The 25,430-nt window shown below is 52.7% G+C and overlaps 3 protein-coding genes across 5 annotated transcripts in view; 1 reads left to right on the top strand and 2 right to left on the bottom strand.

Moving 5' to 3' along the window:
- The window catches only part of Dnajc4 (DnaJ heat shock protein family (Hsp40) member C4), a 127,108-nt gene that overhangs the window by 75,167 nt on the left and 26,511 nt on the right, over positions 1-25,430 (bottom strand). The window lies entirely within an intron of this gene.
- Macrod1 (mono-ADP ribosylhydrolase 1) overlaps positions 1-25,430 on the top strand; it is a 142,313-nt gene that overhangs the window by 15,596 nt on the left and 101,287 nt on the right. The window lies entirely within an intron of this gene.
- Positions 19,198-25,430, bottom strand: part of Flrt1 (fibronectin leucine rich transmembrane protein 1) — a 73,634-nt gene continuing 67,401 nt past the window's right edge. The window contains exon 3 of the mRNA XM_050136874.1: positions 19,198-24,354. Within this exon, the coding sequence (XP_049992831.1) occupies positions 22,281-24,305 (2,025 nt within the window). The 5' untranslated portion in view covers positions 24,306-24,354 and the 3' untranslated portion in view covers positions 19,198-22,280. The remainder of the gene's footprint in view (positions 24,355-25,430) is intronic.

Genomic DNA, 25,430 nt, shown 5'->3' on the forward strand with positions numbered 1-25,430 from the left:
AAAAGGGCTGGAGCTGCAGCTCTTGGCTCGCTCTCCTGGAATGATCCACTAGGGACTGGGCACAGGCTGCCTGGAGGGATGGGCCCTCTGCATCCCTAGATGACCAAGGGTCTAGCTGAAACCACCATCCTCCATCCTTCCTCCCACCCTAGTCAGCGAAGGAAAACAGCAAATTTGGGGGTGTATTAAAACAAATCTTTTCTCCAGACCTCCAGGGTCAGCTCCACCACACTCCAGGTCTAGACCTGGCCTTCCTAGGCAGGACAGGGAACATGCCCCCAGGGAAGCCACAGGACTAAAGTGTGCCCTATCAGGACTTGGTTACATCTCCTGAGGTCAGAGCTGGCAGAGTAGAAGCCACCTAAGGCGTCCTGCAGCTTCCAGTGCCCCAGGGCTGCTTGCCTCGGAGTCTCACCTTGGAAGTGCCTTTGTTGATTTTTGAAAATTCCCAGTCATGCTGACATTCTAAGTGGCCACTTTATGGTCCCCTCTGCAGTCTATCAAAGGGTACAGTTTCTGAGGCTGCGGTGCCTAGGTCTGAGCTAAGGACAGGGACTGTGGGGTGGGAGAGGGTCAGCTTCAGATGCCTCTTGTGACCTGGTCTTCCACAACACTGTCATGAGGTGATCTGGTTCCTCCGCCAACTCCCACAGGCCCTTCTACCTTGGGGCGTGTTTCCCCACAGGGGTTTCTCGGGGAGCTCAGAGAAAGGAATAGAATCCAGTTAGGGTGCCCACCGTCCTGGAGGGTCCACAGATAACTAATGGTATAATGAGGGACTCATTCCCACAGGACGGCCAAGGAGATCCCCATGGCAAGGGCAAGTCTGAGAACTGTACATCTGGTCAGGGAGGGTGTCCCTGGAGGTGCTCAGGCTGTTTGTACAGTAGGTCACAGTATAAACACAGCAATGCAGGACCTAATGACTCCCCAGGGCTGGGGACCCTATAGTGGATGTGACTGCCTGGGGCACCATGTAAGGATGCCTGTTCTCTACGTCGGCAATGGGCAGGTTAGGGGGATATGCTATTTTTGGATTCAGGTGATTGAACTCAGGGCCTTGTGCACATTAGGAAAGCGCTCTACCACTGAACTATACCCCCTACCTCCTCTTTGTCTAACTTTTAGTTTGAGACAGAGACTATCAATAAGTTGCCTAGGCTGGCCTTGAACTCGCTTTGTAGTGCCCTGAACTTGTGATTCTCTGGTCTCAGCCTCTCTGGGTGCTGGGATTGCAGGCATGCACCAAACCCGTGCTATTTATATCTATGCGGAGGTGTCAGGAAAGGAAGCTGGTGAGGACAGCAGGGGAGGATGGTAGCCTAGTATAGAGCCATTCTGAGAGTGTGGGTGGGGTTCAGTTGAGGGGTCCCCCCCCATGACATCACATAACTGCTGCCCCCTCCCAGTGACAACAAGTGGTCCTTGAATAGCATCTCCACTTCCCCCATTCCACCTTCTCCCCTTCTGGACATTGTAATTGCCATCAAAATGAGAGTGTTGGGGTGGCTTGTGGGAGAGAGAGCCGGCTGTCAGCTGTCCCCTGCCAGCAGGGCCCGCGACTGTTTGATTATTGCCGCCTGACTGTATTTCACTTACGGTTTAAACATCATCAAACACTACATCCCTTTTGAGAAGCGAGGGCTACCTTGCTGTGGATGTTGAAGAGAAACAGGGACATTAAAATCCACGAAGCAAATGGCCTAGAATTGACATTTGCGGCGGCGGGAAGCTCTGCTGTGCCTGCCAGAGAAGCTAAATCCCAATCCTGTCTGGCAGCAGGGAGCTTTCCCCACAGGGTGGTAGGAAGGGGGCAGATCTGGTCAGGAGGGGACCAGGAAGAGTCAAGGAGGGATTTTTGTGGTTGACTGGCCACCTGTCAGCTCAGCCTTATGCTTTTCCTAATGGGAGGCAGGAGCGTTCCCCTCCTCCAGACAGAACAGGGTGCTGGGCCTGCAGCTCTGGGGCTAGGGGTGGCGCACAGCAGGGTTATGCCCAACAGGGCTGCATTCGGTTTCTGCTGTGGCCCCTGTGGAGCTTGGTGTGCTGCATCAAGGTACAATGATCCTCAGGTCCCACTTTCTTCATCTGTAGACCCCAGAGATACGTCTTCTGACAGGGCGGCTTCAAGGTTCAAGGTGAACCACGCAGGTGCTAACAGGTGCTTGGAGCTGATGGATGGTAAAGGCCATTGTCAAGGAAGTGGACATGGAAGCTAGAGTTGGTATTTTTATTTTTTTATTTATATGTAAGTGTGTATATTTTTGCTTGTAGGTTACTGTGTGCAGATGTCTTGAGAGGCCAGCAGAAGGTGTCAGATCTCCTGGTGCTGGGTTACAAGTGGGTGTGAACCACCTATCCTGGGTGCTGGGAACCGAACTCTGATCCCCTAGAATAGCAACAAGAGCTTTTAACAGCTAGGCCATCGCTCTAGCCCCTACCCTGTTGAAAAATAAGTGCAATAAACTAGGGCCAGGCCAGGCGGTGGTGGCGCAGGCCTTTAATCCCAGCACTCAGCAGGCAGAGGCAGGTGGATCTCTGTGAGTTCAAGGCCAACCTGGTCTACAAAGTGAGTTCCAGGACAGCCGGGGCTGTTACATAGAGAAAACTTGTCTCGAAAAACCAAAAAACCAAAAACAACAACAAAACGACCAACGAAACAAATAAATAAAACAAAACAAAAACCAGGACCAGAGTTGAGCTCACAGTGCCCTGTACTGAGCCTTGCATACAGCTCATCATGCTTAGTGTAGAGCTGACGGTCTTCTGGGACAAGGTCACAGTGCTTTGTGATCCTAACCTCAGGAAGCAAAGGCAGGCAGATCTCTTCAGTTTAAAGCCAGCCTTGTCTACATAATGAGTTCTAGGACGGCCTGGACTAACATAGTGAGATCCCCACCCCCTGAAGGCAAAACACCCCCAAATCGTCCTGGAACCAAGTCACACTGGGACGACAGCTCAATGACTAACATGCTTGCTACACAAGCAATGAGACCCATGTAAAGAGCTAGGTGTAGTGGCACACACCTGTAATCTCAGCTCTGTAGAGAGACAGAAGGACCAGAGGTCTGCGGGCTACCTGGTCTAGCCAGCTGGGGTGCTCTGGGGCCAGTGACTCAAAAAATAAGCTGGAAGACACCTGAAGTCCACATTTGGCTGCCACCTGCACATACATGTGCCCATACATCACACACACACACACACACACACACACACACACACGGAGGGGACGGTTGAGGGTTGAGAGTGCAGCACAGTAGTAGAAAGCTTGCCTACCGTAAGTGATGCCCTGGATTCCATCTCCAAAGCTGAAAAAGAAAGGAAGGAAGGAGGAAAACGGAAAACTAAACCACATGAGAGAGGGGTTGGTCCTTGCTCTTGGCACATGTTCTTTCTATTCTTGCCTGGTTCCCTCTTTCAGCCTGGCACCTGCTACTCATGCTGACCTGGGATCTCTTCGACTGTAGTCAGGATTCTCGGTGGCTGCTTGATTGCTGGCATCTAACCATGGCTCCAGCCCAGATGGCACCTCCAAAGTGTCCCCTTGCTGACTGTACTTTCTCTTTACAGTGTTTACAGAACTTAACTGGTCTTTCTTTCTTTTTCTTTTTAAGATAGGGTTTCTCGGGGGCTGGAGAGATGGCTCAGTGGTTAAGAGCATTGCCTGCTCTTCCAAAGGTCCTGAGTTCAATTCCCGGCAACCACATGGTGGCTCACAACCATCTGTAATGAGGTCTGGTGCCCTCTTCCGGCCAGCTGGCATACACACAGACAGAATATTGTATACACAATAAATAAATAAATATTAAAAAAAAAAAAAGATAGGTTTTCTCTGTCCTGGAACTAGCTCTTGTAGACCAGGCTGGCCTTGAACTCACAAAGATCCACCTGCCTCTGCCTCCCGCATGCTGGGATTAAAGGCATGTGCCACCACTGCCGGCTTCGTTTTTCCATTTTTATTTTGAGACAGGTCTAAACTATGTAGCCCCATGTAGTGGTCTGAATGAGAATGTCCCCTTATAGGCTCTGGCATTTGAATACTTGGTCCTCAGTTGTGGTGCTGTTTGGGGAGGCTTGGGAGCTGTGGCCTTGTTGGAGGAAGTGTCTCTGGAGGGAGGCTTGCAGTTTCAAGGCCTTGTGCCAATCCCAGTTTGTGCTCTCTGCTGCTGGTGGTTTGAGCTGTGAGTTCTCAGCTCTTCTCGTCCCCATGTCTGTCGTCTGTTGCCACAGTTACCTGCTATTGTGAACCATAAGCCCAAATAAACCCTTTCTCCTATAAGTTGCCTTGATCATGATTACCACAGCAATAGAAAAATAATGAATACACCTGGATGAACTTGCTGTGCAGAGTAGACTGGCCTTGAACTCAGAGAGCCTCCTGCCTTGGCCTCCTGAATCTAGGGATCAAAGGCGTGTGCCGCCATGCCAGCACCCCCTCTTTTGAAACAGAAGTTTCATGTTTTTTGTTTTATGTTTCTCTGTCTGGTTTTAAATTTACGTTGGAATGAAAGATGACCTTGAACTCCCGACCCTCTCAAGGACTGGGATTACGGGTGTGAGCTTCCACACTTAGTGGGCCTGGTGCTGGGGACTGAACCTAGCTGGGCAAGTGCTCTAGCAACGGAGCCACTTGCTCTCAGCCGTTGTTATCTCCTCCCCCACCGGATGACTTATTCACTGTACCAGAGCCTCACTCTCACGGTTCACTTCCCCTCCCAACTCTTCCCTCTGCTTCCTATTTGCTGCTGTGATTCCTGTCTCTCCTCCTGCGGTGACCTGGCCTCTGGGCCTCTTGTCTTGCCCAGGCCCACTGAGTCTGCCACTGCGATTTCTCTCACGGGAGCCTGTGACTAATAAGGGTTCCCCCCGGGGGGCCTTCAAAATCTTTCCCTCCTTAACATCGGAGTTTAAAAATGTGTCACCATCGATTTGAAGGAGAGACTTGTTCCTGCTGAGAAAAGCGGCCTGAAGATTCGTCTCGCCTTAGGAACCACACGGGCAGCTGCATAAATTCCGGCATGCCACCAAAAGCTCCATGCAAATATGCATTGGAGTCCCTTGGGCAGCATGGGGTCCTGCCAGCTTCTATGCTGCTCCCAAGGCCTGCCCCCTACTCCCCCAGCCTACTGACCCTCTGGGAGGCCTGGGGGAAGACCCGTTGTTCTTCAACTCTCTCCTGCTCTTCAGTCAAGCTTACTCTATGCCATGATGTAGTTAGACTTCAAAAGTGGGGGACGAGTGATGACAGACTCTGCAAGTGAGACTAAGCTGCCCTGGTGTCCCCTCCTGGCTTGGGGGACCCCATTCTTCTTGGTGAAACAGTGCATGTATTCAAAAGGGGCTTTTGTGGGGTAGGGTACACGGGTGTATTGGTATGTGGAGGTCAGAGGACAGACACCCTCAGACACCATTCCTAGGGAACCATCCACCTTGTTTAAATGTTTATATTTATGTACGTGTGTGTGAACAGCTGTGCCATGGCATGCATATGGAGGCCAGAGGACAGCTTTTAGGGGTCATAGCTCTTCTTCCACAGCCTGAGTTCGTGGATCCAGCTCAGGTTGTCAGGGTTGGCGGCTGAGCTGTCTTGTTTTTTGACAGGGTCTCCCACTGATTTGGAGCTCACCCACTAGACTAGGCTGTCTGCTCACTGAGCCCCAGACACCTGTCCTCGGCTTCCCTGGAATCTAGGTGCTGGGATCACCACGTTGGCTTTTATTTATTTATTTAAACATAGGTTCTGGCGATCTGAGGTCTCATGTTTGCAGTACCCACTGAATTATCTCCCCAGCTGGGTTCTGTTTATTTGAGGTATGATTTCAGGTCACTCAGGATGGCTTTGAAGCCCTCATCCCAACATCTCTCTCTGCCTTTCTGATGCTGGGATAACAGACATGCACCATCACACCAGAGGAGAGTTCTAGCCTGGAGTTCTTGACTCCCAGCATCTTCGTGATTCCTTGGCGGGGGCTGTTTGGGGTGTGTGGGGCTACTCTTGCCTCCCTTCTGGCTGCCAGAGCTCCTCTACCCCTCTGCCCTCTCAGCCACTGCCTCAGGCAGTCCCAGTTTCCTCTAACAACTTCGGAGCCCAGAATATAACTGATGACCCAGTAAAGATCCCGGAGGGGGCTGTTCTCCTATCAGCTTTTGTGGTAGGGAAAGCTTCAGTGTGAGGACATGAAGTGACTTTTTCTGGGGTCCTCATCTTTTCCTAAGAGCCTTGAATGGACCTGCCACTGAGTTACTGGGAGGGGACATGAAGAGGCCCATAGCAGCCATGTTTGTGCTGGATAGGATGTGGTAATCATCAGGGAGGAATTCAGCTAGGACACTGGATAATCCAGGACCACTGGGGAACCCACGCTCTGCCACTGAAAGGTGTCACTGAGCACACTGGTGCCTGTGTTTTCCCAGGAGTTAAAGGACTTGTGCTGGAATGTGTAGGTCTCCCACTGAGCCACTCTCAGGCCCCAGGGGGCAGCACAGTGGGAGACAGGATGTGTTTGTGGGGTGACCCAGGGAGCCAGGCAGTCTCTGGTGGGTCCTGTGGAGGTGCAGAGCCAGGGAAGGAGGAAGCAGAAGCATAGAGGGTCTGTGGCTGCTTTGGGCCCAAGAGCATGTGCGAGCCCCCATCTACCAGCCGAGCAGGGACTTCTGCAGCCCAGCCCGGGAGTGTCTGCAGCTGTAGAATGCTCTCTGAGGACTCCCAGTCGTCATTACTCGGGGAAGGGAGGAGGCTTAATTTTTCCTGTCTCCCTAAATGTTATTGCCTTTACGGGCTTTGGAAATCAGTTTTATGGCCCGCGTTATTTGTCCAGTGAAATATGGGAAGCAATGGAGGAAAAATAAACAGCAGAGGTGCTTCTGGGCCTGAAAGGTCAGGAGGCTGAGGATGGCGTGGGGCTTGTGTGAGTCCCGCAAGCCAGGGTACCTCTTTAGGTGCTGCTGTAGCTGGAAGAGAGGCTGGGAAGGGGGCTGGAGAGAGGGCTCAGAGGTTAAGAGCACTGACTGCTCTTCCAGAGGACCTGAGTTCAATTCCCAGCAACCATATGGTGGTTCACAACTGTCCGTAATGAGATCTGGTGCCCTTTTCTGACCTGCAGGCAAAACACTGTATTATAATAAATAAATAAACTTAAAAAAAAAAAGAAAGAAAAAAATCTTCCTGCCTCTGCCTCCCCAGTGCTGGGACACCACCATCTGGGTCAATGTAGTTAAAAAAAAAAAAAGAGGCTGGGAAGGTGTGCTAGGGACTAGGGGAGCCATTCTGGTCCTGGTGTTTGTCAGTGTCCTAGACACCTGACACCATTTTTTCAAATGATCCCATCAACCTTGCCTGAAGCCATACAAACCTCTGCATCCTTGATGTGCAGTTTACCTGCTGCTCCCACTGACTGCCACGCAGAGTACCCGGCCAGCCTCTGGCAGTGAACCTTTCCCGTGTAAGTAAAAAATAAGCCTGCTGGGGTTTGCCATGCAAGATGTAGGCCTGGTAGGGGCCCCACCCGCAGAAAGTTCCTTATCATCTGGCAGAGTTAGGATCTGTCCAGAGATGGAGATCCAGCTGGGACATCCAAAGCCCACACTCCCCTTTCATCCCATTCCTGGGACCCAGGACCCTACAGGGCCGCTTCTCTACACCTCTCTAAATATGCAAAGAGCTTCTATGAGTCCAGAAGAAAAATGAGTGGAAGATGGGGGCAGACGATTCCCGGTAGGAGGAAAACAAATGGCAAGTAAACAAGCGAGAGAGGCAGAATTTCACCAGCAATCAAGAAGAGGCTAATTGAAACAAAGAACATCATTTTTTACCCACCAAGGAGATGGCTGTGGGGGTAGGCCCATGAGCAGGTGGCACAGTCTCAGGGAATGGCTGTTTCTTGCTTGCCCCAGCACACAGTAGGTGTTCATAAATGCCTTCTTGCCCCCCCCCTTTTTTTTTTGAGATAGAGTATCTCTGTAGCTTTGGAGCCTGTGCTGAAACTAGCTCCTGAAACTAGTTCTTGTAGTTCAGGCTGGCCTCGAACTCACAGAGATCCGCCTGCCTCTGCCTCCTAAGTGCTGGGATTAAAGGTGTATGGCACCACCGCCCGGCTCATAAATGCTTGCTTTATGTTTGCAAACAAACATGACTTCCTTCTATGTACATGGACACTCCTGTCCTTCCCACCCTCCACTGGCTACTCCCAGCATCCCGCCCCAGCTCCTACGTGTTTCCTGGGCTGTGGCCAGTGCCCTTCTGGGCCAGGACTTTCTTCAAGAGTATGGAAGCTACTTCTGGGTTTCAGGGGTGCACTGCTAACTCAGGGACATGGGGTAGAGAGGCCTTGAATGGGATGAATGGTTCTTTTGTTTTGTTTTTGAGACAGTCTCATATGTCTTGGTTGGCCTAGAGCTCACTATGTAGACCAGGGCAGGCTGGCCTAAAACCCACAGATGTCTTCCTGCTTCAGCCTTCCAAGCGCCAGCACTAGAGGTGCACGCCTCCACATGGTGGCTCTGCTGTTACTTTTGAGAAAGGCTCTCAATCTAGCTTGACTTGGATTTACTATGTAGTTAAGGTTGGCTTCAAACTTGCAGCAATCCTCCTGCCTCAGCCTTCCAACTGCTAAGACTGCAGATATAAGCCATTCCTGGCTTGTCCCACTTCTTTTTGCTCATCTCTTTTCCCATTCTCTCCACTGCAGACAGCTAGAGAATTCATTCTTTCTTTCTTTGTTTTTTAAGACAAGGTCTCATGTAGCCAGGCTGGCTTAGAACTCACCATGATGACCTTGAACATCTGATCCTCCTGCTTCTACTTCCTGAGAGCAGGGATTATAGCTGTGCCGCATGGATGGTTTTATGTAGTGCTGGGATGAAACCTAGGGCTTCATGTAACTACACATTCTCTCTCATTCCCATTCCCCTGGCTGACCTGGAACTCACTGTGTAGACCAGGCTGGCCTCGAACTCGCAGATCCACCTGGCTCTGCTGAGTGCTGGGATTAAAGGTGTGCGCCACCGGTGCCTGGCTGGGAGCACTCTTGCATCGACTTTCTTCCTGGCTTACTCTGACTGAGACGCCACCACCTCCTTCAAGAACTTCTGTAGACCCAAGTCAGATGTTCTCCTATGTTGCATATTCAGCTGTGACCTAATCCTCCAGCAGCTGTGTGGGGTGCTGAGCCTGCAATGGAGGAGCATGGGAGAGATGGTCCATACAGCTGGCATATCCCCAGAGTGCTACCTAGTCACAAGTAGTGACCTGATCCTGGGGGTCGGCTAGAGCATCCCAGTGGAGGGCAGTCCTCTAGAGGGACTTAGCCCTCTGTCACAGGCGTGGCAGGTGGCGGTGCCTTTCCTTGCCAGCATATTCTACAAAGTCCTCTCCAGAGTCCAGTGTGGCCTGACCACAGAGGAGCTCCTTTTGATGGGGGAGCTCATGCTTCCAGGGGGAGTCCTGGGAAATCTGGATCAGTGGTGCCTGAGGCTCCCTCCACCTCCCCACCCAGTGTGGTACACCTTCCTGCAGAAGGAGCCATTGGGAGAGCTGGGGCCTGAGAGCTGCCAGTCTGGAGCTCAGAGCCTGGCACCCTACAGCCTGCAACCCTAGCCTCCAGCCAGCCTTCTTTACCCAGTGCCTCAGAATGAGGCACGTGCCACCTTCCTCTCTCACATGGAGGGCATGGGGTACCTCTAACTGGTACCCAGCTCTAACTTCTGCCTGGACTGTAACACAGGTGCTAAGTTATGCTGGAGGGAAGGCTTCCCATGGGCCAGAGTGTAGGGTGATGGGAGACACCTACTTGGACAGCTGGCTCCTGTGTCAACATCAGTTTCTGATACCTTGAGCAAGCTGCTGAGCTTGCATAATAATATAAAAGATTAATTTTTTTTTTTTGAGATAGGACTGGCTTAGCACTCCAAGTGTAGCTGGGGATGACCCTGAATTCCTGATTCTCCTGCTTGTACCTCCTGAGTAGATTACAGACATACAGCTCTACTCGTGGTTTATGTGGTACTAGGGACGGGAACCCTAGGCCCTTTCAGAACAGGAATGAGGGCCAGGGCTGTGTTTCAATTGGTAGAGTGCTTGCCTAGCATAGGTGAAGTCCTGAGTTCAATCCTTAGTACTGCAAGGATAAGCTGGGATTGGGGGTGTGCTCCCTGCAACTCCAGTACTATGGAAGAAGCAGAAAGATCAGGAGTTCAAGGCCAGCCTCAGTAACATCATGAGTTTGAGACCAGCCTGGGGTATATATTAAACTCCATCTCAAAAACAAAACAAATTAACAACAACAGCAAAGAAAAAAGGTACTTGCTTATCCGGGAAACAAGCAAGGCGACTGTGTCACACTGCCTTGGGGGTGTGATGTGGTGACACACGGTGACAGATGCCTGGCGCCTGGCACCATCAGGCCTGCTGCTCTGCCGCTCACAGATGGGTGCCCCTTTAGGAAATCCCCTCTAATTATGAAGTTAGAGATCTGAATGGTCACATGGGGAAGAGGCACACACTCATTAGGAGACTCAGGCACACAGCCTGGGGTGACGTCACGAGCCTCTCACGCCGGCTTCCTGCAGACTGCAGGGTTCTACAGTGAACATCTCCATCCTCCTGATGGCGGCTTCCATCTGCCAACTCCCCGGGAGTTGCTGGCTGGGGAGGGCCCACTCAGGAGTTCTCCTGTCCCCAGAGACCGCCCCCGGTCCTTCACCCCAGGCTTGTAATCTCTGCTCTAAAGAGGAGTCCGATCCCTTCCTCCTGCCCCCACCATGACTAATCCATTTGCCAGGGCCCCGATCCAAAAGAAAGCTAATTAAAGAATTTCTGCTCTTGGCTCAGCTGGGCTTTGAAGATTCCCCTTGGTCGTCTTGGAGTTATCTGAAAACAGGTGGAGAAAGGGGGCACTGGAAAGGCTGTTGGCTAAACCCCCAGGGCTCTGTAATAGGTCTAATCCCCCCAGCCTGCAGGCATCAAACAGCCCCTGCCCAGGGCTGCTGAGGAAGGGCCACATGGGGCTGCTTCCCACCCTGGCCCAGACCCTAGTTTCCTTCGATCCCAGCTCTTGGAGAACAGGGGCCTTTATATTCCCCAACAGTTTAGGGGAGGCAGAGCGGAAAGACTGGGTGTTCTCCAGGACAGTGAAGGGCCGAGATCCTTTTGTACCTTCGGCTCTGGCATGGAGAGGTCCCCCGCGATGACGGGCAGGGTTCTGCCTCCCCAACCCTCTCCTTCAGAGCTTCCACAGGCAAGACACATGATGGCACTTTTCTGTGGACTGAACCCAGGGCATCTATTTATTTAAATTATTACTACCTATGAGGCAGGATCTCACACAGCCTAGGCTAGCCTAGAATTCTGTATGTAGCTGAGAATGACCCTGAACTCCTGAGTGGGATTTCAGAGGAAGATCTCCGCTCTCAGCTTCTCAGTGCTGGGGCAAAACCTAGGGCCTTAGGCATGCTGGGTAAGCTCTCTACCCCCTGAGCTATGTCCCTGGCCCAAGGGTTTGCAATAGCCATTGGGAATATTTTTTGGAAACTTATGGGTAGAAAGTGACCTCTGCATGGCATGGGGGCCCCTTGGCAGCTATGTGCTCTGTCCCAGCAGGGCCTAGTACACAGCAGCTGCTCAGTGAAGACCAGTTGATCTTGCGGCTGGCTTAGGACAGCGATTGTCTCTGTTCTTACGTCGCTAATGCCTGTTGCCTTCATGAAGAAAACCTCCTGAGGGCTCTCTGGGGATGGCTGGGACCTGCCTGTGTGTGAGGGGCTCTTAGAAGCTTCCTTTCCTTTCTGGTGATGCTGAGCATTGGTAAGACCCTGGGGGAGAGGGGTCAGGGTATCTGCTGCCACTGTGGTCCTGGCAGTTCCTACTCGTGTGCCAAAGTGGGGGAGATAGGAGGAACGGTAAGCAGGGGTCTGTTGAGGCGTCTGCCTGCATCGTGGAAATAAAAATGATAAAAACCTGTCACTGAATTCTGGGTGGCAGTAAATTACTTAACACCTGAAACAGGTTGAAATGTGGCCACCATGGCTTTTAATAAGCCCATCTCTGATGCAGCAGCTTCCGCGAGAAGCCGGCCGGGTCTCTTCTCGAGGCATAATTTCATCGCGGCCTCGGCTTGGCAGCGGTGCAAATAAGATTTCACTTCCCCTGTAAATCTCGGAGGGGGGAGCGCAAGATTTCATTTGCGCTGTCAGTTAGCGCTGAGAGAGCCTATTTACTTTGCTGCAGGACTAGAGGGTCCTTTGGAGAGGCCAGACACAGAGGCCAAGGGGGGCGGCGGCTGTGTCAGCACTGTGAGAAGACATGGATGGAAGAGGGCAGGGACGTGGCCAGTGTGTGGTTTGGGGAGCACGGTTTGTTGCAAGTGCTTGAAAGTGGATCAGCAAGCACCACCCATAACTACAGTGTTTCAGGAACAGGGAGTGGCCTCGGATGGGTCAGGGCCTTTCTGCACAGGACAGGGCTGTGGGGCTATGACTTGGGGTGTTGGGCCTTTTATAGGTTTGGACACCACATGTCCAGGATGCTTTGTGAGACCAGGTACCCCTTCTAGGAAATCGGAGCAAGAGAAGGAAAGGTTCCAGAATCTAGTAGGAGGGAAGAGAAGGGCAGGAGTCTTGGAATGGGCAAACAGTGAAGTGAGGTGCATCACTCGGGTCCCTGGATCTTAGGGTGCCCTTGGAAGCAAGGCACCCATTCCCTTTTGTTTGTTTGTTAGGTTTTCTGAGACAGGGTTTCTCTGCGTGGTCTTGGCTATCCTAAAACTTGCTCTGTATACCAAGTTGATCTTGAACTCAGACCTCCCCCTGCCTCCTGAGTGCTGGGATTAAAGCATGCGCCACCAATACCCAGCATGCCATTCTGGTTCTTAAGAGGACACCAGCCCCATTACCCTCAGTAATAAACAGTTCGGAGACTTTTTGGGGAAAGACAAGGCTCTTGGCTGCTTGGCTGGTGGTGACCACAGCCCTCTGGCTTCTGCTAGCCGCTGGTCTGAGAAGAGCTTAAGAACACAACCCTCTGCCCTGGATTGGAGAGCTTCAGGGTCCCATTTAGTTTGTAGTGTGGTCACAGGTGTATGGAGGGTAAGGTGACCTTGGGGCAAGGGAGGTAGGGGAGAAGATGGCTGGATTACTGGGCCACTGGGATTGCTAACTGTTGTGCTTGAAGACACTCTCCTTCATGGCCTCGTCGGGCAGCAGGGCAGGTGGGTGATCTTCATTGTGTGGGGCTGCTGTGTGCTTGGACAGTGCCCCAGCCCAGCAAGTGTCACCATGCTGTGGAGTGCTGTCAGCAGGCTGGGGGTTGGGTGGGGGCTTGGGGCTCTCCTGATTTGAACCGTTCATAGTCCTCGTGGGGGGGAAGGGCTTGAGACAAGCCAGAACCTGCCAGGAATTCTCCAAGGTGAAGCCAGGGGCTGGGCCAGCTTGGGCACAGCCAGAGCCTTTCAGAAGAGACTAGAACTGAACTTGCCTTCCTGTCCTCGTCTCAGGTGGTGAATGGGGCCCAAACTCTCCACCTTCATCTGCAGAACCACTCTCAACGGGAGCCTACCTGCTGCCGTACTCCCGGCCCGGCCAGGGCGCCTATCCTCACTCCTGGAGAGGCCTCACCATACTGCTTCTAGGCAGGGAACACTGCTTCCCCAGGCCCAGCACACAGTAGGCACTCAATAACTGTCTCTTGGCTGACTGGCTGGCCAGCCATTTTCTAGAAAGCCCCCACAGCAGCCTCAGGAGAGAAGGAGGGCACAGCCCTTTTGAACCCCAAGCATCTCCTGAGAAGTTGGAACCCGTCCGCTTTGCTCTTGTCCCCCGAATGGCCATCTTGAGTACTGTCGTGTGCATTGGCCCTCTTGATCCATCTTTGCCCCAGGGGATGGGCCTGAGTGCTCAAGGTCACCCCTGCAGGGGGCACCAGCCCGTGGAGAAAGAACTGCTTCCTTGGAATGTAGGGGAAACTCATTAACCCCACTGAGATGCGAGAGCAGATCTAAGCAGGAGTAATGAGTTCTTGCTTTATCTTAAATTTAGTAGGAATTCCTGTTTTTCTCATGAAAATAATTTTTTTCTCTCTCCCACCCAGGGGTGTGAGATACACTGTTGAGGCCCCTGGAGTTGTGGATGTGGTGGGTGCCTGTCGGGAACAAGGGGCACCTGGAGGGGAAGAACCCTGGGGTTGTGGAACAAGCACATTCCCAAATGCCAGGACAGTTCTGCTCTTATCTGGGTGTCCACATGGTTGCCGGAGCCTCTTAGCGGATAATCCTCAGCTTTTATTAATAACTCTCCAAGTGAAGACCCTCTGCCCGTCTGCATGCGGCACCGGGACGCCCGCTTGGCTGACTTAAAAAGCTTCAGGTGCAGCTGGTCTCCCTGCTCCAAGCCCCCTTTCTTGCTCATCACAGAATCTTTTAAGAGGTTTTGTTTCTCAAGGAGTCCAGGCTATCCTCATATTCACTAAGTGTCCTCCAACAGCCTTGAACTCCTGACCTTCCTGCTTCCACTTCCCAAGTGCAGGGACCTCGGTGTGCCACCGTACCTGGCTCTGCAGTGGACACTGAATGTTGGCTTCTGCCCGGGAAACTTGTTAAGCCCAGAGACTCTATCCTATCTGGCTGCTACTCTGTGCCAATGGACCCCAACAGCAAAGCCCACCCCACCCCCACCCCGACCCCCACCCAAGGCCTGGGACTGCTCAGGAGGAACATTCCAGACACCTGGCTCCTGTTGTGCTGGACTGGGGAGCCCGGAGTCAGCAGCCGAGATGACTGTAAAAGTTAAATTTTTCTATTTATTTCAAGAAAGGACAAGGCAGGTGGACTTGGACATTTTATATGAAACAGACAAACAGAAAATAGGACCAAGTAGTTAGTCACATTCGTCTCAACATTGAAGTTCAAGGCACCTACATTAAAGGAGGCCAAAGGGCGGTTTGGAGTGCACTTTGGTTTGTGTTGTCGTCGTGGTGGTCGTGTGTTTGTGTCGTTGTTTTCTGGAAAACCCCTGTCTGGTGGTAGAGAAGCAGGTGAGCCATGAGGCTGAGCATACCCAGGCCTCCCAGGGACCAGGGCTTCATCTGCCTGCCAGTTCCCAGACTGCAGCCACCGCAGCAGGGGCGTTGCTATCAGTCAGACCCCCGAGACCGCTTTGCCCTTCAGAGAAAAAGAAAAGAGAGAGGAGCGAGCAGCCACGGAGCCCCAGGGTGCTGAGTCTGTAGTGGGGCAGGCCAGGGCTTGGGAAATTGGTGGTTCAGGGGCCTGCCTTGCTCCAATGGGCTGGCAGGCATCTCACCTTCTTGAGGGAAGAGCCCATCCATTCCCCAGAGGCTGGCCAGGGGTCCTCTCAGAACCCGGGACCAGTTATACTTTCTAGTATCTGTTCTAGTTTACTTGGCAACACCAGCAAGCACTCTTTGCTCACGAGGATGCCACTGGGAGGATGGCTCTGCCAAAACCTCCACTCTGCAGCCTTTACATAGGAATGGGGGCCTTTGGGGTCCCTGCTCACACCTGCTGGTGTCCCTAGCCAACACAAGCACAGCTCTCCAGAGCCTGGTTGGTTGCCTCCCAGCTTTTAGTACTCTCTCCCCCTTTTCCTCTCAGATGACAACCCCCAGCGCGGGCCTGGAAGACTACCAGGGCCTCATTCTTACAATATACCTTGCATGGCCAAGTGGCTTAGTGGTTGCGGCCGTTCTCAGGTTTGTCATGCTGGGCTGGGGGGAATACCTAAGGCTATTTTGGGGTTTGGTGTGGCCATGTTGTGCCCACAACCTTCAGAGATGGAACTGGTTACCAGAGGGGTCTGCTGGAGGACCTGTTACCTTGCCTTCCATTCAAGGCAGGGTGAGAGGTTTGGAACCATGGGCCCTTGGGAGAATGAGCAGCGGCAGCCTGGGCCTGCTGCGGCTTTGATTGTCGGTTCATGTCGCGCTTGTTTTCTGTCTTGAAGAGAAAGTCTGATTAGTTCCTCCAGGCGGGTGGCCGGGGTGTGGGGAGTCTCTGCAGGGGTGGCAGGCAAGGCAGGCTGTTGCCTTGGATCTTGTTTCTTCTACACCCCCCCCCCCCCCCCCCCCCCCCCCCCCTCCCCCCCCCCCCCCCCCCCCCCCCCCCGTCTCTAGTTCTCTGCCAATCCCCCTCACCCACTTGATGCAAATCTTGGAGAAGGGAAACTGAGTCACCCATTCAGGCTGTGGTTGCTGCCAGATCTCACTGAATCTTCATTTCCCATCTGCTGGAGATGCATCAATTCTGAAGCCAAGTGGGGTGGGATGCCTCTGGGAGGAGCTGCCCAGGTGAGCCAGGTCCCCTGCTGGTCCTCAGTGACCCCAGGTAGGGCAGGTAGAAGGGAGCCGCTGATGCCTTGACTATGATGGCTGCGGGATCTTGGGAGTGGGGCTGTATGAAGGGGGGCTGCTGATCCAGCCACCCAACAGGTACACTGCCCACCAGATACCCACATTTCTTTCCTGGTACAAGCTGGACAATTCAGGAGCAAGGAATTGTGACAGTGGTTTCAGAGAACCTAGGGTGGCTTCCAGAAGTAGGAACAGCCCCAGGCTAGAGAGTTACCTGCACACAGGTCAGGGGAGACATGAAGAGAGCTGGTGCCCTTCCCCCGTGTGACACACCCTGCAAACCCCAGTATGATGAGAAAATGGGAGTGACCCCAGGGATGATGAAATTCCCAGAATCAGAGAAAAAAATACATTAAAATCTGAAAGAGGTAGAGGCAGGAGGATCAGAAATCCATGGTCATTCTCAGCTACATAGAGGGTTTGAGGCCAATCTAGGCTATGTGAGATCCTGTCTCAAAAAAAAAAAAAAAATCAAAGGAGGTAGTGTTGGAGGATCAGAGGTTCAGTGCAAGGCTCAAAACATCATGGTGGGGATGGGGTGGAGAAAAAGGAAAAAGCCTGAAATCTAGGAAGAGAGGAAAAGGACTCTTTTTGTCAGTTGTTCTTAAAGAATAAATGTGGATATTTCATACAAATAGCTGGAGCACTTCAAAAGAATCAGCAAATGCCTACAACATGGTGCGTGTTCGAACAGAGCCTCAGGCACCGTCAGCCGGCTGTGATGGATGGACAGGCTGGCAGTGTGGAGACTATGGGTTACTCTGGGTGTGGGGCAGCTGGGCTCGAGGAAACAAGTCCAGGGACATCCTGGGGCTTGGAGTACTGAGCCCAGCATGTGTCCTGTCAACCTGCCTCCCCACCCCACCACCTGAGCACAGACTGGGGAAAGATGTCTGTGTATGTCCGGTCCTGGGGGTTGTCAGGCTGGAAAGCGGACCATCACATCTTCTGATAATGTCTGGCTGCCTCATGGGACAGAGCTCACTGGCCGCTTCCTCTGCTGGGCCCGTTTGTCTCCCCTGGCCTTCAGTTTTCTCTTTACAGCTGGCCTTATTCTTTGGCCCCAGAGAGCAGCGGGTCCCTAGCATAAGGATGCAGGACATCTTCTGGCTCCGAGTCTTAGTCTCTACGTGATGGCACAGGCTGCTTCCTCTGATCCAGATGTGGCTTGCCATCTCTCAAGGCAGACTGACCCTAGTAGACAGGATCAGAGTCTGCCCAGGGACTGGTACAGCTGCTGAATGACCTGTCCCAGCAACATGACTCTGCCTGTCCCAGTGGTCCTGGCAAGAGCTCTCCAATCCAAGCAGTCCTTAGAGATGCCAGCTCCTCAGGGTTCTGGGCAGGAACAACTGCTACCCCTCCCATTCAGGCCCGGAAAATGCCTGCTGTGTGGGCAGCCACTTGGGGCAGGTTAGTAACCCACAAAAAAATCCCTCTTTCCCTTCACCCCCAAGGAGTTTAATCTCTTCTAATCAATTTAGCAGACTCGCTTGGTTGTAAACGGTAATGATTTGCATTTTTGAGCCTTTTTATCCTCCTTACAAAAAAAAAAAAAAAAAAACCTCCTCTCTCTGCTCTCTGGAAAGCCTGTGAATTGCTTGTTAGTGCTCACCCTGGCACCCATCCAGCCTCGGCATCAGCTGCTGTCACCTGCGCCACTGTCTGAGTATGGAACGTGGCTCACGGAAGGCCTTGCAGCCCTGACCCTGCCTGTGACATGTCATCTGGGTCTTGGGGGACACAGGCCGCCATGCCCACTGGAGCCCTTCCCTGCTGCCTCTGCACGGCTCCCCAGCTGCTGCATCCAATTTTCCTTGTTGTATTTTTCATAAGGAAGAGGCTCTGAGGCCCCGGCCTCCTCCCTGGTGTGTTCAGCAGAAAGCAGATGTCTGAAGAAGGCTGGCTTTGGGACTTGAACTGCCACTTGTCGGGGGCTGGGTGGGAAGGGTTCCGAGCATGGCTCTTTCCTTACTCCCCTTGCCAGCGGCAATGAAGGGAGGAAGTTCAGGCTAGGAGGCCATTCCAGACACACTGCCCATCCCTTCTGTAGTCCACACTGGCCCTTGCTACCCAGCAGCAGTTCCCCCATGGCCTCGAGGCCATTAGAACCTTCCAGACTCTACATGGAGGGGTTGCTCTTGCAGGGCCTTCGTGAAGCAAGTGACCCCAGTCACCCTCATTTTAAAGAGGGAAGGCAGAAGCGTCACATTTGCATAACAGGATCCTGGCTTCCTTGCTGGGGCTGAGCTGGGCAGCTAGCCTACTAGAAACCCTGGGAAGGGGGTCCTGAGAGACCTCATGCCCACTGAGGAGGAGAGGCATGGCTGCATGGAACAGGGGTGGGCTTCTGGCTCCAGGAAGGGAAGGCAGGAAGGACTCCCAGGTTATCAGCATCGCCCAGGGTAAGGAAGGGGTATTGTCCCAGCACCTGCTCCCCAAGGCAGGATCTCCCACACAGGGCCACAGCACGGCTCCAATTTAAGGAGGCGGGCCAGGGGGCAGCCTTTCAGGGAAGATGGAGGCTTCCTCAGGAAGAGGATGCAGATGAGGGAAGAAAGGGATCTTTTGATTCACGTCATGTCTGTGGAATTGAGTATGACTAATTAATAGATTTTATTCTTAGTAATCTCTTAAGCATTCCATACGTTGGGCCCCACGCCTGAGCTGAGCCTACCAGAAACTTCATTCGCAAAATGCAAATGCCTATGGTCCTGCTGCCTCTCCTTCCTTGCCTTTTCTTCCCCATTTTTTTTTTAAAGGAGGAAATTTAAAGTAAAATCGCCGTGTAATAGAAAAAGAGATTCCAATCGCTGCATCTAGTTACCACGAAGGGTAAACCACTTAACCAAAGAAGTGTCGCTGTCTTTTTTTTTTTTTTTAATTTAAACTTGCCTTAAATGCCACAGAATACACTCCTCAGGGCTGAGGCCACTGAGGTGGTTCCGGCTGGTTAGAGACTGAGGGGGAGGCTGGCCCTCCACACACCTCCCTGTGGAAATGTCAGGATCTCATAGGCTGGCTTCCCTCAACTTCTACTGTAACATGAGGCCAGAAGCCAGGTTCTCTGTCTGCTTTGGGAAACTAGGACAAAGGTTACACTTGGGATGCTGGGCAGTGGGGTTCTGGGGATCTAGCTCAGTGGTGGAGTGCTTGCTTTGCATGACTAGGTGCAGGACACAATCGCTAGGGCTCCCCCATCCCCAACACACACAGAGTAAAGGGTACCGGGAAAATGTTAAACACAAAAGGGCAGAAATGACATAGGGAAGGCTGTCAGGGGCTGCAGGGCCATGGCTGGGCAGTGCGCACCCTGACCAGCATTTAGTGCTCCTTAGGGGGCAATGCGTGGACTCTCCAGCTGCGTGTAAAATCCACTGAGCTCCACCCAAGCTTTGACATTGTGCCTGTGCCTGCCAAGGCCCGTCGGTCAGGTTTAGTGCAGTGGGGGAAGAAATTTACCACAGCCCAAGCCTCTAGCATTTGGCCCACAAGTTCCTGAATCTCCAGGTAGGGCCTTCCAGGCAGTTCCCAGGGTCTAGGTCACCTGCCATTCCTAAGAGTTTTCCTGGCCACCAGAGAAAGTAATCAGATCCTTCTGGGGCAGGGAATAGATAATAAAGGGAACATGGACGAGTCGAGAGGACAGGGCAGATTACAGCTGCAAGGTAGGTGTGGGGATCTGGGGTTTTACTTTCCTGGGGCCCTGAAGAAGGCTGGCACAGTGCCCTTGATGCCTGCTCAGCATCTGGACTCTCCTTCACATAGCTGTTCCTCACAGATGGGTCTCCTCCATGCCTGCCAAAGCTGCCAGAACTAGGGTGTTATTAGGGTCACTGGGGACAGCTGAGCTCCAGGACGCACATTTATACAGACCTGAATCTGAGGCTCCCTTGACCTCATTATGCGGGAAAATGACTTGGGATGAAGAGGGAAGAGAGGTCTCCTTTGGAATGATCCATGTCCACACCCCTCGGCCACTCCCTGGGGCTGGTGGGCTGGGGTCTCCATTTCGTATGATGACCCCTTGGGTTCTGATTAGGAGCCTGTACCCCTTTCCACTACTCTGGAGCACCTGCTGGGTCCATTTCTTTCAATCTCATCTCTTCACTGAAGGACCAGTTGGCTCTTTAATGTCCAGCAGAGGATGGCCCCCCAGGTACACTTCGGGCAGCTGCCTGGCCGCTTCTTCCTGCCTTTGCTTTGAACAGAGTGGCAGAGGTCTTTGGCAGATGTCTTTTGAAAACACCACTATCAGGAGCTGGACCCCTTCTCATCCGCTGCCCTCGGACCAGTGTCTTCCTTTGATGACTTTTTTCTCCAGTGCAGGGCAAAGCAACACATTGACAGATGATGACCCGGGCTCCCCGAGTATAGGACGAAGCAGACATCAGAACCGCAGGCCCCGCTCTTTCCTCCTTTCTGGATTTGCTGTCATTATTTTATCATCGTTTTAATCTCATGGCTCACCACACTGTGGTGTCCGTTGATAAATGATAACGGCATTGATTCCACAGGGGGGGGAATAAAATCTGAGCTCTTCCCAGGGCCCCGGTCAGTACCCTTCTAGAGGTTGATGCATTTTACAAAGAAATCTGATTTTTTTTCCCTCTTGAGAACAGAGCCCCTGGTGTGGGCATGGCTGAGATTGTGTGTGTGTGTGTGTGTGTGTGTGTGTGTGTATGTGGGTGTGTGTCTCCCAGGGATTTTCTGAAATTTTTTTTCTTTTTTCTGGGCTTTGTTTGAGCAGTCATGGAAACCAATAGGTCTAGCCAGCTGATGTGTGTGTGTGACACATATATTTATAAATAGTCCCTGCACTAATTACCTGTCCCAGGAGAAAGAGTAAACACTATCGTGGGGACAGGATCTATGGGGAAGGATAGATGGGGGCACTGGCCATCTAGGAAAGCTTTTCTCCACAGCAGGAGGGAGCAGGAAGGGTGACACAGGATGGACTCCAAAGCATCCTCAGCCAATTCTTCCTAACTCCACTGGGATGCTGATACCAGAGCCTCTAAGAAACAGCAATCCCTCCACCCGGGCTGAGGCCCCTACCCTCCACCTCACTCTCATCCCACACATGGTTTACTTACTGAATGATTTCTAGGAGAAAGCAAACTTTTTGCAATTCTATCATCTGAAGAAATGTCAAGGACTGACCCAAAGGTGCTGAGAGGACAGACACGCAGCTCTATCTACCCTTCTGTACTGAGACACGTGACATGGCAACAGGCGGGCAGACAGACGCACCTCCATGCGGCAGGGAAAGCCATGGCTTTCCTCAGAGCTTCTACGGAGTTCGGTGAATGGAACCAAAGCGCTCGGCATTGGAAGGAAAAGTTTGACTGTTTTTTTCTTTTCTTTTAATTGACTATGGTATTGTTCGGAGAATACCATGGAGGACGCCATATTTCTGCAGATCTGGAAAGCAAAGAGCACGGAAAGAGCCAGGGAAGAGACGTCAGGACAGTAGCTCCATAGCAAAGTCTTCTTCCCCGGACTCTTGTGAAAAACCCCAAAACCTTTCATTGAGCTGTCAGTGTGAGCAGCCGGCAGGGGGTGCGTGGGGGCTCCATGCCATCCTGTCCATCTGTCACATGATGCTCTCTGATGGCCCTGAATGGAGCTTGAGGTGTACACGAATGTTGTACAGGTAGTATCAATCTGGTTCAGGGGGGAAAAAGTCCCAATCCAACCCTTCACGCTCATGATCTGGTATAAATCACGAATTATGTCTCCAGCAATCTGAATTTCCCTCCTGCTTTCTATGTGTTTAATTTTTTTTTAATCCCACTATTTTGTTCACCAACCCTCCCCAAACTTTGCTTTCTGCTGGGAAAGTCACTGTGGAGTTTCTCTTCCTGGCTCCTGGTATTGCAGCGGGCTAGACAGAGCCACGTGAGCACACTGGGGGTGGCCGGCTTCATGTGTAGGAGTAGTCCACATCAGGGATGCCGCCATCCCGGTAGCCCCGTGTGGTGCCGTAGCCAATAGTGTGGGCACCCTTGCAGAGGCTGCTGCCATTGGAGGGGAAGATGGTGTGCACCACGTACTCCTCTTTGGAGCGGTACGGGTTGATGGGTAGCATCTGCAGTCCTGGGCCTCGGATTTCCAAAATGGAGTTATCTTTCTTGGTCCCTGACTCCATGTAGTCATCCTTTTTCCTGTTTCCCCTGTTGTAGACCCTCTCTCGGGTCAGCAGCTCACCAGCCCGGTGCACATACCAGCAGATGGCCCCAAGGACCAGGAAGAGAAAGACGAGAGCTACGGCACCACCAATGATGCCAGCCAGGGGCAGCCCTGCCATAGGGCCAGCATTCTGTTCCTGATTGAGTGTGGTGGTAGGGCCGTAGCTATCAGCCGTCTCTGCCTTGGCACACACAGGTGTCTCATCAGCCACATAGGTGTTGCCAGTTTCCATGGTGACCATGCAGATGATGTAGGTGGATTTGGGCTCCAGGGCCGTCAGCAAGTATTCTGTCTTGTCCCCCTGCACCAGGGTCTCTGTGATAGAACCCACAGCTGGGCTATGGCCCAGACGCAGCCAACTGAGCCGGAAAGAGGAGGCAGGTAGCATGGCCTTCCATGTGATTCGGATGGAGTCTGCTGTCAGTGGCTTCACCTGGATGACCAATGTCTTGGCACCATCACCGGTGCCCATGGGGTAGTCAATGTTGGAGTCAGGGAGGCGCAGTCCTGGCCTCTTGGCCTTGAGAGTAAACAGAGAACCTTGGGGCGTGGTGACAGCGGCTTGGTTGCTGGCTGTGGTCTTGGCAGCTGCATTGGCTGCATTGCCCTGTGACCCCGTCTCAAAGCACTCGTCCATCTCGCTGGTGATGTCTTTGATGGCCATGCCTCGGACCTTCTCAGGGCCCTGGCACATGAGGCCCCGCACATTGACCACTGCAGCGCGTGCCTTCACCCAGTCCCGAAGCCACATGAGGTTACAGCCACAGAACCAGGGGTTGTTCCTGAGAAGCAGCTGTGCCAGGTTCCCCAGGTCATCAAACAGGCCTCGAGGCAGTGTGGTGAGATTGTTATTGGACAAGTCCAACCTCTCCAGCTCCCTCATCTTGGCCAGCGTATTGTAGGGGATGTGGCTGATGGCATTGTCCTGCAAGTAGAGCTTCTGCAGGTGGGCACTAGGCAGGTTGAGGGGCGGGGCAGCCAGCGAGTTGCGCACCAGTGACAGCTCTGTGAGGTTCTGCAGGCGGCTGAAGGTGTCATCAGCAATGCGCTGGTTGGCCAGCAGGTTGCCATCCAGAACTAGGCGCCGCAGGCTGTTGAGACCCTTGAACGCATGCAGTGGGATGGTGGAGATGCGGTTGTCATCCAGCCGCAGCTCTTCCAGCGTGTGTGGCAGCCCCGATGGGATGCTGCTTAGGTGGTTCCGGCTCAGGAAAAGTAGCTTGAGCTGCTTGCTGTCGGCGAAAGCGTCCTCCTCAATGCTCACGGTGGAAACGGAGTTGTCATCCAGGTGCAGCTTCTCCAGCAGCGGGATGCGAGCCAATGAGTCCCTGGCGATGGTGCGCACATTGTTGTCCTGTAGATGTAGCTCTCGAAGGGAGCGGGGCAGGTTGATGGGGAATTCATCCAGGTCGTTCTCATACAGGTAGATGACCTGCACTTTGACCTTGGTCTTGAGGTCCTGAGGGATGCCTGCATTGTTGATCTGGTTGTTCTGTAGGTAGAGGGTGGTGGCATCATCAGGGATGTCTGAGGGGATGGACTTGAGTCCCCGGTCGTTGCAGTAGATGAAGCCATTGTCACAGCGGCACACCGATGGGCAGGTGGTGCTATCGATGACCTCCGTGAGGAAGGCAATGAGCCCATAGCAGAGAAACAGCCAGTCCCGCAGGTCCATGGTGGCCGTGGTCATCACAACAGTGGCTGTGATGGTGGCAGCAGGTGTGGTGGTAGTGGTGGCAGTAGGGTGTGCCACCACCATGGTGGACAGCTGGTGGAGGTCTGACCCACCTAACCTGGAGCCTCAATACCTGCAAGGAGCACAAGATAGGTGTGCTGAGTGTGAGACAGAGACAGGGCCCAGGGAGTCACCAGAGGTGGGCCTTGCAGGGCTGAGGCCAGGCAATTTTATGCCAACCTGGAGACAGGTAAGCTCCCTGGCCAGGATGACTAATGACTGATGTTCACTGTGACTCTCATCAGGAGGGTCTGGTCCTTGGGAGGAGCCGCCAACACCCTAGGGCATTTAGTGTGTGCTGCTGCAGCCTGGGCTGTGACCTCACCCTTTAAGGGTCACACAAATGGGGCCGGCCAGTGGGATGGATTTCCATCAGGACTGGGACAGACCTAATTCTGGCATGGACTCAGGGTCTGAAGGAAAAGCTTGTTTCTGGGAGGCTGTCAGCTCAAGAGGCGTGTCGCCAGAACCTCCAGGAAAGACGCAGCCAGCGGTGTCACTGGTGGGCAGCGGAGAACACTGAGCTCATTGCTGGGTGGTGAAACACCACGTCCTGTTTGTCAGCCATGTGTTTCAGACCCAGAAGAATGAGGTGTCAACAGATCTGATCCTGGCTCCGAGTCCTGTGCTTTCCACATTTCCCACAGGACATACCTAGTCTCTCCCCAGCTGAAATAACAGGGCACACACACGTGCACATGCACACGTACACTTACACATCAGCTTTCTTGATTTAAAGAAATGAGACAAATAAAGGAGGGAGACATTGTCAGCACGCTGAGGAAATTTTTCTGCAAGGTGTAATTTCAGTTTTCACAAATAGAAAAATTGCAGCATAGAGTTTTCTCATTATTTTACTGTTCACAGTGGTAAAAAATCAATTAAAGAGAAATTATCTTTCCATCTCAGTGAAAAAGGGTGTCTTCATACAGCCAGAAAAGGTCTGCAGTAAGACTCAGGGTCAAGGATGCTCCCGGGGCAGAATGTGATGGCTTCTCAAACCTGATCTGAGGGCCTGGCCCGGGAGGACAGCTCTGGAGTGCGGAGCAGTGTCCAGTGGGGACCTCGCCAGGATGCTCCAGGAACCAGATGGCTCCATTTCTCACACACATACCACACCCTCCCCTTACGTGTCCCTCTCTGCTCCTG

Source organism: Alexandromys fortis, unplaced genomic scaffold (assembly GCF_014885135.2).
Source record: "Alexandromys fortis isolate MF-2015 unplaced genomic scaffold, M_Fortis_MF-2015_v1.1 scaffold_3, whole genome shotgun sequence".
Taxonomy (NCBI): domain Eukaryota; kingdom Metazoa; phylum Chordata; class Mammalia; order Rodentia; family Cricetidae; genus Alexandromys; species Alexandromys fortis.